This window comes from Carassius auratus, chromosome 44 (genome assembly GCF_003368295.1).
Source record: "Carassius auratus strain Wakin chromosome 44, ASM336829v1, whole genome shotgun sequence".
NCBI classification, from domain to species: Eukaryota; Metazoa; Chordata; class Actinopteri; order Cypriniformes; family Cyprinidae; genus Carassius; species Carassius auratus.
Window position 1 is genome coordinate 178055 of NC_039286.1, and position 16399 is coordinate 194453.

The following is a 16399-nucleotide window of genomic DNA, read 5'->3' on the forward strand; positions in this document are numbered from 1 at the left end:
ATAATTGAATCATTCCATTGCTTAACTCAATATTCATTTATGTGTAACCCACACATTTGACTATCATGTATAAACACTTATCATGTATAAACACAGATTGTGTATGTCTTTTGATAACTATATGAATTTTCTTGCTTGATATTGTCCTGACAATCATTTATTTGTAAAATATATCATAATCGTGTTATAGGAATCATGTCCAAAATTAGACCCTGCGAGGCAGGAACCACATGCTTGGTAAGATAAACAAATGATTTATGATACCCCTGAGCCAAGACCATATCTGATTGGTCAAGACAACATTGGAGGTATGGCCAACAGGGAAGTTTAAATACTTTGGACACCATGAAATTTTGCTTTTAGTCCCTAGCTGCTGCTATTAGCCATGTCCGCTTTTAGTCCCTAGCTGCTGCTTTTAGCCATGTCTGTTTCTAGTCTCTAGCTATGCTTCTAGCCATGCTGTGTAGTCATCACTGTTCTTTGAGCGCGGTTCCATCGTGCCTGCCTGCTGCTACTATGCCACGATGAGAAGTAACACAACCTAGTCTCGTCAAATTATATTTCTTTTCTTTTCCGTTTGAGAGTTTCGTGTTCTGAGTTAAGTTTTGTAACGTCGACCTCGTCTGCGCGTTTGAAGCAAACAAAGGCAACGTATCCCCAGTTATTTGTTGTGCTGGTGTATCTAATATAATTTTAACCCCATTGAGGAACTCAATGCGAGCGCTAATTACGCGATTGATGGTTGTTCATGTCTATGCAATTTAATGTATTGCTGTAAACTTGGGATTCGATATTTCCATTCTTTTAAACTCATCTTTTCCTAACTTTCGATCTTCCTGCAACTTGTGTGAATGTGTGAGTGCGTGCGTTTATGTGTTAGATTAGTTTATATGTCTTAGATTTATCTAATAAAGCCTTATTCATATTGAAAAGAGAAGTATCTTGTGTTTTGTGCTTACAAGTTAATGTCTTAAACTGCCGATCTTGTTACTGTGCTAATTGATAGTGTTTCACTATAGTTTGGATATTAGTATCCAGCACAGATTTTATGTTAAACGGCTCGTTCAGTGAATCGCAGTGATCAGCCGTGAAACAGTGATTCTGTTCAAATTCCCTTTAAAATCTTAAATGATTCCCTTTGAGCTAAATTGACCTGTTTCCCTTACAATATATATATATATATATATATATATATATATATATATATATATATATTAGTGCTGTCAAAATTAGCGCGTTAACGCATTCGATTAATTTGAAATATTTAACGCGTTAAAAAAAATAACGCAATTAACGCGGTTGCAGTTTTTTTTTTATTTCCAGTTGTGGCCTATGTGTGTTCAACGTGCAAAGAAATATGGATAAGACCAAGGAAGGACTTTTAGACGGAAAGTTTCAGTATAAAACACGGATTACTCTTCAGTCTGCCACAAGAAACATTACTCTTCATTTAGTCTGCCACAAGAAACAGCAACATTAAAATCATGAACTCAAATGTCATTGTTTAAAAAAAAAAAAAAAAAAAACATTGACTGTAACAGTGCGTAAATCAGACCTTTCTGTAACGCTAACGTTAATAAGCTTAAACGAAAATAACATAATAATTGTGTAGCGGAGTATTTTCTGTACACAGTGCCGCGAACTGTCAATCACTCCTGTGCGCGTGCATCACTGTCCTTGCAGCTGCAGCAACTTGCGCTCTCTCTCTTCATCAAGCTTTAACACAAAAAGGGGACAAAAAGATCATATTGTCTTTGTGCATAGGCTATAGATTAATTAGATAAATGAATATCTAAATTTGTGCCTTGCCGTCTACGGTATTTTTTTAGAACTTAGAAAAAAGATGCTGCAGCCAATGAACAGCCAGCGGGGGCTGGCTGCAGGACGACTCAACCTCCGCAGACAGTTTTTAATGTTTATCAGACAATAAATACTCAAGATTTTGCTTTAGTATAACTCACAACGAGTTTCACACACCTTCTCCGGCCACGTTGAGTTGTTGACACTTAACAGTGGGAAAAGCGACACATGCGCTATTCACTTGTATAACTTAAGGGTGAATGGGTAATGTGGTTTCTGCTCTGGGTGGGATGAATTAGGAAGCTTGCATTGTGAAGGGCGCTCTGAAAATCGGCAGTGCAGGTAAAAGATTAAAACCTCTATTAAAACAGATGTCCAAATGAGCGTACCGCTTACAAGCACGTTCTGGGCGCATGGAGAGGTGGCGGTACGCTCAAGAGCTATATTTGGAAGTGGCGGTACTGAGTACCTGTGCATACTGGCCCACTTAAAGCACTGGCAATAACTATACTTTGGATTTTTTTTGCAGTCCACTTAGAATTCAACATGGAAATCATTTTTGTTTTTTATTGGCATTGATTGTTTTGACATTCAAATGGTACTTACATGCCTGTGTTTTTATTTCTGTAATAAATATGGCTTTCAAGCCAACAGTTAATTTGGAGGATATTGATGGTTTATTGCAGGTATGTTGTTTACATGAGAAAATCTGTGTTACAAGTTAAACAAAAATTCCAATAAACAATTATATTTTGAATTTAAATAGTTTCTTTGTCTTGAGTTTACATTAATTATTTACATTTTACATTTACATATCCAAAAAGTTTCAGTCTTTTAATTGCGATTAATCGCGATTAATCGCGATTAATTTAAAAAAATTGTGCGATTAATTAGTTAATTTTTTTTAATCGATTGACAGCACTAATATATATATATATATATATATATATATATATATATGTATATATATATATATATATATATATATATATATATATATATGTGTGTGTGTGTGTGTGTGTGTGTTTGTGTGTGTGTGTGTGTGTGTGTGTGTGTACATATAAAGATCGAGCATTTTAAATGTGCATTTTCCACATGCTGGTAGTTTCAGCTACACTTTAAATGTCTAGGCTTGCCATTTATACTAATTGTGTATAATGAATGCCATGGTACCATATTTATCATATTTATATATGGTATTTAATTCTTGTTCTGAATACTGTCGATTTAAACATTTGTGTTGTATTAAGGGGATTTACAAAACTGTTTTTTTTTTTCTTTTTTTTTTTTTTTAGTGGTTAGAATATCTGTAATTGTAGAATGATAAATGTAACTTTTGGACAATGGAGTACTAACCCAGTGCAGCTTATAGTCAGGTGCAACTTATTTTCTGGAAAGTAATGTAGTTTGGAAAGACTGATTATGAATTTATGTATTAATGTATCAGGTAAGTGTGTTTACTGCTTACTGCATTATAAAGTATGTGTTATAACATTATACAGAGTACTCTGTGATCATACAAAATTTCTATAACTTAATGTATTTTAGATGTATTGTAGGTATGTCAATATTCTTTTAAATATCCAAAGATGACTGAGACTTGATGTAGCTTTAACCCTCAAAGGACCAGAACAATGTTTTAATGTAAGATAAATGTTTTCCTAGTGAGACTGTGCTGCTTTGATGATACTTACTAACTTGGTGTGCCATAACCTCTGGCACGGGTAAAACCCACAGATACAGCGACCACAAGGGCTGGAAGACCTGCAAGATAAAGCTTATGATGAGAAAAAATAAATAAATAAATAAATATATATATATATATATATATATATATATATATATATATATATATATATATATATATATATAAAAACTCAACACACTGAAATTAAAGAGTTTGTTAAATTGCTTAAATTCTTATTTTAAATGCAAAATGGGTAACACTTTAGAATAAGGTTCCATTAATGTTAGTTAACTACTTTCATTAACATGAACTAAGCAAGAACAATCCTTCTACAGCATTTATAAGTCTTAGTTCATGTTAATTTCAACATTTACTAATGCATTATTTAAATCAAAAGTTGTGCTTGTTAACATTAGTTAATGCACTGTGAATTACCATGAACTAACAATGAATAACTGTATTTTCATTAACTAACATTAACGAAGATTAATAAATTCCTGTAATAAATGTATTATTCATTGTTTGTTCATGTTAATTAATACATTAACTAACATTAACTAATGGAACCTTATTCTAAAGTGTTACCGCAAAATGAAAAAAAAAATAAAAAGAAAAGAAAAAAAGATTCTGACAACTCTGAATAACTCGGAATTATATAAATATATAAGTATTCATTTTTTTTTTACATTTAATGGCAAATGGCCAGAGGGGAAGTTAGCTGAAGTAATCCTCTCTCACACTGGTGACTTTCTTTAGCTTGTGCCCTTTTCATGGACAAATGCACATGGCATACAGGTACACCATTCCCCCCATGTGCGCAGTGCCCTTCCAGACTGCAGACACGCTACTTTAGCAGGGACCAATTCCCGTGGGTCTCTGTATATGTCTTTATTTATGAGGCCAAAGTGTAGCAGTGTAAACGTTCCTGTCTGTTTTCTCTAAGAGTGCTTCACAGGGCAAGTACACAGAGCAAGCACTTTGACCCTTTTATAGCAACACTGTGAATGCTAGCTGGAAACAAAGAGCTTTTATGTCATACAGTATCATGTCATTAAATGCACATTACTGTGCTTTGCTTCAGGTGTCAACTTTCAAATGTATATATAATGTATGTATAATGTATGTATAATGTATATATAATGTATATATATATATATATATATATATATATATATACATGTACACGTATATATATGTACAATATATACATACATACATACATACATGCATACATACATACATACATACATACATAAATAACAGGAAGGTATACTGTACTCCTTAGTCCTTGAATACAATGTCATGTACAGTGACCTTTACTTTGTAGAATCCCTTCATCCTCTCGGACCCTCCCCTCTCTGTGTCTGTGAGGGCTTTCTGGCCTCTCCTTCTGGTGTCATCCCTTTTGTGTTTGCCATCACAGTCAGGGAGGCCAGCTTTGCTCATGTTCTAATTAGACCTATCCATTCTTCTCGCTCTATGTCTGTGTGCCACGTCCACACATAATGAGCTCTCCTCTGAAATATTCATGTAATTAACAATGCTCTAATTAACTCTGGAAATTTAAGGCAATTATAAAAACTCCGGTTTAGAGAACAGGATTGGAAGATGCTGGACGGGAGGGGATGAACGGGATCCAAATGTGGCTCAGCAGGGAGCATCACACAGTGAAGAAAGTTTAGTCTGGATTCCAGCTGTGATCGTTTCATACTGTAACCTGCAGGGGGCCATGGTTTGCATAGTTACAATAGTCACTTTCTCCTACTGGTCGATTCTGTGACTACACTATGTGGGTCAAATACTGTTTCTTTACAGATGGCTCTTCAAAAGTTTTTTTTTTTTTTTTTTTTTTTAAGCAACAGAAATAAGACACAGACACAATCATGAAACGTCATCTAAAATCACACACACACACACACACACACACACACACACACACACACACACACACACATATATATATATATATATATATATATGTGTGTGTGTGTGTGTGTGTGTGTGTGTGTTCTGACTTTATTATTATTATTTTTATTTGAGGGTCTTTTTATTTGTTTGAGGTAAATTTCTTTTTTTTTCTTACTTTCTTTCTTACTTTTCTGTAAGTTCTAACAAAGTGTCTACTCACATGACATTTTGGGCTTAGGTAGGTAGGTAGCTTAATAGGTAAATAAATAGATAAATATAGATATAAGACAGAATAAAGAAGAAATCACTCTCACCTCACCTCTATCTGAGCATGCACTGTACACGACCAGCAAGAGCACAATTATGATGATATCAACATTTTTGCCATCTTAGTTAGAATCCCATCTACTACCTCTTCCCTGTGGGAGGCAATGCTATTCTACAATATCTGCAAAGGGCAGCGATGAATTAATGGAAGTGATAGTGGATCAATAAGTTACAAAACAAGTGTGTTTGTGTGCTATTGCACGTCCTTGAATATCCTTTTAGATCCTGCCTGTGTTAAGATGGTAGCACACAATGCATTTCTTATCAACGATCAGACATCTACATTATGTAATACAGAAGTAACACTGAGCTCCAGTGGCATATTTATGGTGTGTCATTGGGCTCCATTGAAGCAAACTGACATTGCAGACAATCTGATGTGACTGAATTGATAAGAACTGGTATGATATACTCCTGCATCCCTCATATGGATGAAAAACTGAAAATGAAGCACTACAATAACATCGCTTTTGACCTCGGAGGTAAGTTGTGGTGTGTGTGCCGGTGTCCTACCCCAACCCAGGCACAGGAAACGCTTGCGAATGAGGCGGGACCTCATCTTGCCAATCACAGCCAGGTAGGACTGCCATGCCTCTGTCAGTACCCAGCAGAAAGAGGCCAGAAAGAAGAAGTGCAAAAAGGCAGCAGTCACAGTGCACAGTCCCTAGAGACAACAGAGGGAAGAAAGAAATAGAGAGAAATAGGGAGTAAGAAATGTGGAAGAAAAAGAGGTGCAAATGGCTCTCAGCTGATTGTTATCAAGCCAAGACGGAAAGAGAGATGAAGTGATTGATAAGGAGAAGTGGGAATGAGCTGCGGACATTAACAAAAGTCAGTCTTGAGCGAAACTACTGTTTCTATGTGGTGTGAAAATGAGCTCTAAAAACGCACACTGTCTATGTTTTTTTCCCTTGTAGACAGACGGTACTTAAAAAGTGAAAATGGGTAACTTAAAGGTGGAAAAGTTTATAAGGAAAAATAGCAGGCAGGAATTAAAGAAAAGTATGATTTAAATAACAGGCGAACGCAAATGAGAAGCAGTAAGCAGTGTCTCACTGAGGTTTTTTACAATAATGAGGTGCATATTCTAATGCTAAACACCGGCCCGCTCAGCAAATGACCCTGGAAATGAGAGGGATTTCACACCATTCATGGTTTCTGAAATTAGGCTTATCTGTACTTTCTGAAACTAATGCCGAATATGAGAATTTAGAGAAATATTAAGCCTGGATAGAGGGGGAAGGGGTCCTACCAGCAGTTCTTTTGCTGGTCTTTGGCTTTCTTTGTAGCTCTGAGCGACAGGTTGGGTTTGAATGGCAGCACTTATTTCTCAGGTGTCTGTCACGGCCGACACAAAACTGGCCCTCCAGTGCCTTCCACATGTGTGTCTGCTACAAGCTCCTGCCTGACTTTCTCAAATTCTATCATGGCCACTTACATATTGTCATGACAGGCTGGAGAAAGAACAAATACTTACCTTTACCACAGACAGACTACTAACTCTAAGGAGTCTGGGACCCAAGGTTAAGTGCCATTCAGAACTCAGTTTTAAATTGAATGTATTTTGCATTCCATTTTTTTTTTTAATTCAAACTGAATTTGTATGAATATTTAAAATTGAAATTTGAATTGAATAGAATTAAAATTTTATTAAATTCAAAGAAAAACAATTTGTGCAACTCATAATGTTACTAATAAAATTAATAATTTTAGTTATTAGTTAATAGTTTTATGATTATTTCATAATGAAAACTGAAATGCAGTCAAATAAATGGTTATTATTAAATGAAAAATAAATTACATACAATTATTTGATGATAATAACAATAATATTAAAAAATAATTTTAATTCGCAAATGCATTTTAACTATATTGTTATTATTAATAATTATTATTAATATCATTAATATTATTATTATATAGATTGATAAATTGAGTTTGGTGTTAATATATATATATATATATATATATATATATATATATATATATATATATATATATATATATATATATATATATATTACATTACAATTTTCAATATAACTGACACAAGTATTATCAACAAAAGCAACAGCAGGGGCAACTTCCAGAAACACAAAATTGATATTTATTATGTTTAGTCAATGAACTAATTTTATGTAGACCATGCCAGGAAAACATTTATTTTCCCAGAATAATCGTCAAATTGGAGACAAACATGAAAGACAGTATGGGAACCTAAAGGATGCTCTTTCTCAAATCTTTCTCTCATATACATCAGAGAGAGACAAATTTGCACACATACTCACCTTACTGAGAGTTTGGGACTGTCCCACCAGTATCAGCACATTGGAGGCCAGTATGGACAGGCAGAAGTTCACCAAGATGATGGACCTTTCTGAACGAATGTACCTGAAAAATCAGAAAAATCACACTCTGAACTTTATTGGCAACTTTATTGTGTTGTTATGACAATATTATATTTACAAAAGGCTTGATATACAGGTTTATGACACAAAAATGTGTCCCAGGTGACCTGCAGATGAACTCCAAAACAGCATCTTACATACAAATACCGGGTGAGCAAAATGTCCTCATCTGCTATTTGGGCTCTTTCCAGATTTGCTCAAGAGGACAATGACAGTGTCCGGCAGGCCTGTGATAGGCTCTCTGGTGGGGTGGCAGATGCACTAATCTTGGAGAGAGGTAATACTTTCCCACCTGCTACTCAGGAATTATGGGACAGGGGTCAAAATAATTTCCAAAGTATCAGGTCAGGTCAAAGTATCACATTTTAACCAACTCATCAAAAATGAATGAATATTGAATGAATTTCATTGCATTATACAGCAAAACAGTATTACACATTATATATAAAAATAGTATAACACATTGTAATATATAATGTTAATAATTTACAAATACACTCTTTGACCAAAACATTTCACGCATACACATGCTTCTTTTTTCTTTTATAAAGAGATTATAACTTTTATTCAGCAAAGACACATTTAGTTGATCAATAGTAAAAGTAAAGACTGTAGCACTGTCTTTTCATCAAAAAACCCTGCCCAAAGAATTGGAAATGAAGGGTTGGTGGGGAAGTTGTGGCCTAGTGGTTAGAGAGTTTGACTCCTAACCCTAGGGTTGTGGGTTTGAATCTCAGGCCGGCAATACCATGACTGAGGTGCCCTTGAGCAAGGCACTGAACCCCCAAATGCTCCCCGGGTAATGTTTCTTGAGGACCATATCAGCATATTAGAAGGATCATGTGACAAATATTTTATATTAATTATATATAATATATAAACAATGTAGTGAAAAAAATCTAGCTATATCTGTTATACTTCGGAGGAGATAAATACTCGACTAAGCGATGGCCTTTTTTTGGCCATGGTGTTAGCTGATCACGTGACTGACCTTGGCCATCTGCCACACTGAGTTGTTAGCAACCATGCTAGCCTTCACTAGCACTCTCCGCATAATCCTGTCCTGCCACAGGCGGCTCCCGCCATCCCTCATTTGTTCCCAATTATTGCTAATTGCAGTTTTGGCCCACTCTAGAACTACCCCATGCCAGCTGTTCTATCCCAGCCCAGGCAAGCCCACATGGGAAGCTACAGTCTGAAAAATGAATCTTTTAAGGTGTAAGTATACCAGTGAGAGCAGCGGGAAGTAAACGAGGGGAACAGTACAAAAATAGCACCGTAATGTCCTATTATCAACAGAGGACAGCAGAACCTGGAAGCTACATTGAAAAACGTTCCTCTGTAGATCTGATGTTGGTCAGTGAAGGGTTGTGTTGAACTCACCTCCAAAAGGCAGCATAGATGAGCAGCAGAATGAGAAGAGCCGTACAAGATATGCCACAGCCCACCATGAGGGGCACAGACGGTATACTGGACGGCCCCATACCCTGGAAAGAGATCAATGGAGAGAAGGAAGATTATAATGGGATGTTTATGGTATATGTATGGCACAACAAAGAGTCAGTCAGTCTTTCATTAAAAACAACATGACCGTAAACAGTAGGGACTTGAATCAGCCTGCATGGGTTTATTTTCAAATAAACCCTGCTAATTACATGCTACTTACCAAATTAATAACCAAATGAACATAAAATATTGGTAAGCTTTTATTACAGTTTTATATCATATAGTTTGCTTAGGACAACATTCAATTACACAGTATATAACATATATATATATATATATATATATGAGCAAAAAAAAAAAAGTCTATTATTAGAAAATTATGTCTGATGTTATTAGATGATGATCTTTTGAGCTTAAAATAAATATATGATAAATAAATGATTTCTGAAGGATCATGTGACACTGAAGACTGAAAATTCAGCACTGCCATCACAGGAATAAATGTCATTAAAAAAAAATACTAAAACAGAAAACAGTTTAAATTGCAATAATATTTCAAAATATTTCTGCTTTTACTATTTTTTTAAACAAAAAGTGCAGCTTCTGTGAGCTTTAGAGAGACAGAGAGAGAGAGAGAGAGAGAGAGACATATTGACCACAATCTTTAAAAAAAAAAAATGACTGTGTAATGTATATGTCCAAACGTATGTAAAAATATGACTGTAAACACTTGACAAAGAGCTGCAGGCTGGGCAAAGGATAAAAAGTGTGTGTGTGTGTGTGTGTGTGTGGGTATGTGTGGTGGTGGCGGGGGTACAAAGGGGTAATAGGGAGAGGATTACATTGTGTTCAGGTTAAAGCTAAATGCCAAAGGTCTTTTTTCTGAATAGCCTCATGCTACCCTATCTTCTCTTATACTCCTGGGTTCATTTTCTGTGTTTCTCATCGGGTCAAAGCTAGATTCTCTTCTTCAACTGGGCATTCTATCCCCATCAGCCCTTGAACACTTGTGACCCCTTTGCACCGGCTTGTTAAGCATCTCTGCCGTGAGAAGGGTTACTACGGGTGAACACATGCCTCATGTTTCTGGATTAACCCTCCTACTCAGTCTTACCACCAAGAATTGCGGGTAGACCCGTGTAACTTCATATTACCACTGAGATAAATGTGCAGTTCAGGGTTCAATTTAATGTTATATGGACAAGTGCAATGTGCAAATGCAGAAATACATCAATCTTAAAAATCAAAAAAAAAACAAAAAAAAAACAAACAAAAAAACAAAAAAAAACAAGAGTGTTCTGTCCAGTCTGAAAGGAATGACAGTGTTAAATGTGGTGTTGTTATCAATAAAGTCCAATAACATCTTGACCTTAATACCTTCCTGTTGAATCAGTGCAGCATGAAGATCGCAAGACATTGCCTTTTTGCTGGACATGTTACATTGTTATGTGAACTACAGGGGGTCTAATCACTCAGACAGCACCATGTTAATGTGCCCCATCACCAGCTCTTCACAGCAAATCATTATAGTGGATCAGTCTGTAATCATTACACAGGTCACAGTATTTTTCTTTGAAACAACAACAATAATAATAATACTAATATCAGATTCACACATGAGATATCCCCACAAACTGTGGTGCACCAATATTAGAAAACCTTTGTTAATTTTTTTGTGTGTGGCTCATTTATTACTACTGATGACCTTGCAAAGGTCATACCTTGGCCAAAAAGTAAATCCACACTTCTCTTTTGAATTTTCTGTGCTGCTTTTGGGAGATAATAATAATTCAGTGGAAATCTGTAGAGCTTTCTACCATCTGCTGGTTGCATGATTAAAGTCTTCCACAATCAGGGACACAGCATCAGGGAAGGTACTTTCATAGCTCTTAATATTAGTTCAAAAATGTATTTTCTTGATCTGAATGTGTAGAATATTTATTTAACAGTGAAATATTTCAAGTTAGGACAACAAATCGCTTCAGAATGTGTTTTAATCAGGACACCAGTAATGTACAGTTAAATATACACAACGTTAAGCTGGACTCATCTCATACTACATGGACTAGAATCACTGACAAGCATAGTTCAAGTTCCCACACCACTTCATCAGCTCCTGCATCAAATGTTCCTGTGGACACATTCTTCATCTTCAGGTTCTTAAGATAGGAAGCACAAGCAGTTAATATGCAATAGTGGTGTGGCAGTAATCAAGAACATTCTTTCAGGGCAGGAGGCACGCTGGTAATATTTCTAAAGAACTGTCTGCAGGTTGGGATGATTAAAATCTCCTGCAATCAGGGACGCAGCATCAGGTTGGGTACTTTCATAGCTGTTAAAGGGACAGTTCATCCAAAAATGAAAATGTTGTCAAAATTTGATCACATCGTCTCAAACCTGTATGAATGACTTTCTTTCTGTGGAACATAAAGGAGATATTTTGAGAAATGTCTCAAGTGTGTAACCAAAATGGGTAACCAAAACCGTATGGTTGTAACATTTTGTAACCATCATGAGGGTGATTAAAAGATGACAGAATTTTCATTTTAGAGTGAACTTACTGATCTGAATGGAGAAGAATAGAGATAGATTGCATACATGATGTCAAAAGACAATCCCACAGAAATTGTGTTATTTAACAGCAATAGTACATGCTGGAACAACAAGAAAATCAGAAAACCAGAAGCTTAACATGAGACGCATGCAACCTTTTAGTCTGTGTGATCTGTCAAGCTGCACAGCTTCAGTTGTATTAGGGGTCAGCTAGGGCTTGTTGAGACAGAATCTAGCCATATGTGATGTCCAGCTAAAGGCTTAACCTCTCCGTCAGTTTGTTCATCTCATTCTCCACGGACTTCATACTGAACAGAAGGACTCTCACAAATGGAGTTAAGTATAGAACACCAAGATAATTCTTTCGAACTAGACAGTATAAATCCTATTCATACAGTGGGGTTCCGAGTCTGAGAACACTCATGAAAATGCTTCACAGTTTACTAATAAAAAAAGTAAATAAATGAATTTAATCTAAATTAATTTACAGGTGAATCTAAATAAATTAGAATGTCGTGGAAAAGTTCATATATTTCAGTAATTCAACTTTATGTATTTATTAAATAAATTTAATGCAAACTGAATTAGTTTAAGTCGTTGGTTCTTTAAATTGTGATGATTTTGGCTCACATTTAACAAAACCCCACCAATTCACAAATTATAATATGGTTACATACCAATCAGCTTATCAACTCAAAACAACTGCAAAGGTTTTGTGAGCCTTCAAAATGGTCTCTCAGTTTGGTTCACTGGGATACACAATCATGGCAAGACTGCTGATCTGACAGTTATCCAGAAGACAATCACTGACACCTTTCACAAGGAGGGTAAGCCACAAACATTCATTGCTAAAGAAGCTGGCTGTTCACAGAGTGCTGTATCTAAGCATGTTAACACAGAGTTGAGTGGAAGGAAAAAGTGTGGAAGAAAAAGATGCACAACAAACCAAGAGAACTGCAACCTTATGAAGATGGTCAAGCAAAATGGATTCAAGAATTTGAGTGAACTTCACAAGAAATGGACTGATGCTGGGGTCAAGGTATCAAGAGCCACCACTCACAGACGTGTCAAGGAATTTGGCTACAGTTGTTGTATCCATCTTGTTAAACCACTCCTGAACAGCAGAGAGAGGCAGTGTCAGAGGCATCTTACCTGTGCTAAGGAGAAGAAGAACTGGACTGTTGCCATTGGTCCACAGTCCTCTTTTCAGAGTTTTCAAGTTTTCTATTTCATTTGGAAACAAAGGTCCTAGAGTCTGGAGGAAAGGTGGAGAAGCTCATAACCCAAGTTGCTTGACTGGCCAGCAAACTTACCAGGCCTGGACCCCATAGAGAATGGGGTATTGTCGAGAGGAAAATGAGAAACAATAGACTGAAAAATGCAGATGAGCTAAAGGCCAATGTTATGGACTTCCATAACACCTCAGCAGTGCCACAAACTGATCACCTCCATGCCACACCGAATTAAGGCAGTAATTAAAGGAAAAGAGCCATTACCAAGTATTTAGTACATATAGAGTACATGGACATACTTTCCAGAAGGCCAACAATTCACTAAATATATATATATATATATATAGAGAGAGAGAGAGAGAGAGCTGTGTGATAATACCCTGTATTATTATTATTACTATTGGTCTTATGAGGTTCAGATAGTGAATTGGTGGCTTTTTGTTGAATGTGAGCCAAAATCAACACAATTAAAAGAACAAAATACTTAAACCACTTTAGTCTGTGTGCTTTCAATTCATTTAATACACAAGTTTCACAATTTGCGTTATTGAGATGCTCCTGTAAATAATTTAAGGAAAATAATTTTAAATAAACAAAATAATATTTCCAATCTTCACTGGACATATACTGGACTCACAGTAAGCAGCGTGTTCTGTATAGTAAATCTCAACTGCCTGATTGTCATAATTTAGAAAATATATACAGTTTGTAACCCTGGACCACAAAACCTGTTAAGTCTTAAGTCGCTGGGGTATATTTTTAGCAATAGTGTATAAATCTCAATTTCGAAAAATTGACACTTAAGACTTTTGGTTTTGTGTCACATTTAGCAAATCTATGCTGTGTGATTGTTTACAAGCTGTATTATCACAAAGCTCTCTCCCCCCCCCCCCCCCCCCCCCCCCCCCCCCCCCCCCCCCCCCCCCCCCCCCCCCCCCCCCCCCCCCCCCCCCCCCCCCCCCCCCCCCCCCCCCCCCCCCCCCCCCCCCCCCCCCCCCTCACTCTCTCCTCTCTATATATATATATATATATTGTATATAAAGTTGGATATTGACCAGCAATAATTTATCACTCTCTAGTGCCACGGACACACGGGGTCTGTTTCTATAGACAAAACCCTCTCTTTATGGTAGCATTTCTATTAAAAACAAATCTTTTGATTTTCAGTCAGCTTAATTCAGCTCTTCTCTGAGACCAAAACACTTGACACGATGGCTTTAAAAAGCCATGGCAGAGAAGTAAATAAATAACACTGAATATTCTTAATATAAATTTATTCTTAATAAGCCTGAAATGGGTACAGGTTTGCGTTTATAAAGCTTGCAGCTGGTTAGAACAAGCTGTAAATTGGCTTGAATATGAAGTCCTCATTCATGCACTTACATCTCAATTGGCCTCCTGGTGTGGACCGGTCAGGCTTCCACACAAAGCATTCATGACTAAACAGCCTTTGTGCACAAAGATCCTTAAAGCTTGTGTTTGGGTTGTGGCACTGGCCTACCAACAATGCATACCGTGCATATCTATGTGTGCACATCTGTTCTCTGTAAACCTGTGAGAGTGTTTGTGTAACAACGAAAAGTAGGCAAAGGAAAAAAAAAAATGCTTAGCGAGTGAGAGCTCAGTGCGGGTGAAGGTGTGGCACCAGTGTTTTTACTTGAAACTGGCAGATGCAGGTGTAACAGGTGGCACTAGGAGAGATGCTGCCAACCTTCACTTTCAGATTTTGCTTAGCCTATTGTCCCTGGCATATTAATTGCCAACATTATGCCTCCGCCGGCTTCGGTTTGGCCATTTTCACAATTTTAGTATGCCAGCAGCCTGGAAAATTACTATAGATGCTGTCTCTTCCACAGAAATGCCATTGGCAGAGTAGATGGGAGGATTGCTCCTAATGTGAAACTGAAAACTCTGAAGCCCTAGGAGTGTATGTACAGAATATAAGCCTCTGTGAGAATAGAGTAAAAAAGCCTGGTTTTGAAAGCAAAAATCACATTTATTTTCTCTATAGAAAAGTTTTTTGTCAGATGGCAGACTACCATTTTCAGCAGTCTTGTCCAGTCTTCAGTGTCACATGAATCTTCTGAAATCATTCAAATATGCTGATTTGTTGCTTATTTTTATTTTTATTATTATTATTATTTTTTTTATTATTATCAATGTTGAAAACAGTTGTGGTGTAATAATTATTAGGAGTCTTTGATTAATAGAAAGTAGGTGAATAGAAAGCATTTTTTTTTTTTGTCTTTTTTTATAGAAATCTTGTGTAGGAATATACATTATGTTACCTGATCAATTGAATGTGACTTTGCTGAATAAAAGATTAAACAATAAAATAAAATATTATTTTAAAATATTTAGCAATAAGTTCCGATATATTGATAATGAGATAATTGAAAATAGATAATGAGCTTTGACACCGTTCGGCGGCAACGAATCAGAACGTAGAAGTCCACCGACTGAGAGGATTCCAGAGAACGCAGTTCTGTTAACTTTGGTTCCGATCACATTATTTCCCAAGAAAAGTGAATGAGAGGTTGATTATCCCTGTGATTGTCCCAGTGATCTACAACGTGTCCCTGTTTGCGTAGGTGTCTGAGATTGTTGGTGTTCCTGGTGAGCTGCTGATGTGCATTGACATTATAGGAATAATAATCTAATGATATAATAAATAATAGTATAATAGTCTCAGTTCACTTTTTAACCTTTAAATACATTTTCGTTATTATACTTATATTAAGTAATGTTTATACGTACTCACTTAAGTAACATTTTCAAGGCAGGGCTTTAACTTGTATCAGAGTATTTTTACAGTGTAGTATTAGTGATTTATACATTATTAGGTAAATGATCTTAATACTTCATCCACAACAATATTTAATGAGGTTAACTTGTAATGTTGCCCTGCTTTTTGTCAGTCTGCACAAGATCAACAAGCTTGTTTGCTTTGCGGCTACTTTAAATACAAGAGAAGCATTTGTTCTACGTCATAACATCCACAAATATTTCTATAGCATTGTTGGAAGCACGGCCAGATC

General features: G+C 36.2%; 1 protein-coding gene across 6 annotated transcripts in view; it reads right to left on the reverse strand.

Annotated features, from left to right (window-relative positions):
• Nucleotides 1–16399, reverse strand: part of LOC113062035 (adhesion G protein-coupled receptor B2) — a 273272-nt gene that overhangs the window by 23989 nt on the left and 232884 nt on the right. For all 6 annotated transcript variants that reach the window (XM_026231541.1, XM_026231540.1, XM_026231542.1 and 3 more), the window contains exons 17-20: nt 9514–9617; nt 8011–8113; nt 6236–6386; nt 3495–3564 (exon numbers count right to left, since the gene is read on the reverse strand). In XM_026231541.1, the coding sequence (XP_026087326.1) occupies nt 3495–3564; nt 6236–6386; nt 8011–8113; nt 9514–9617 (428 nt within the window). The remainder of the gene's footprint in view (nt 1–3494; nt 3565–6235; nt 6387–8010; nt 8114–9513; nt 9618–16399) is intronic.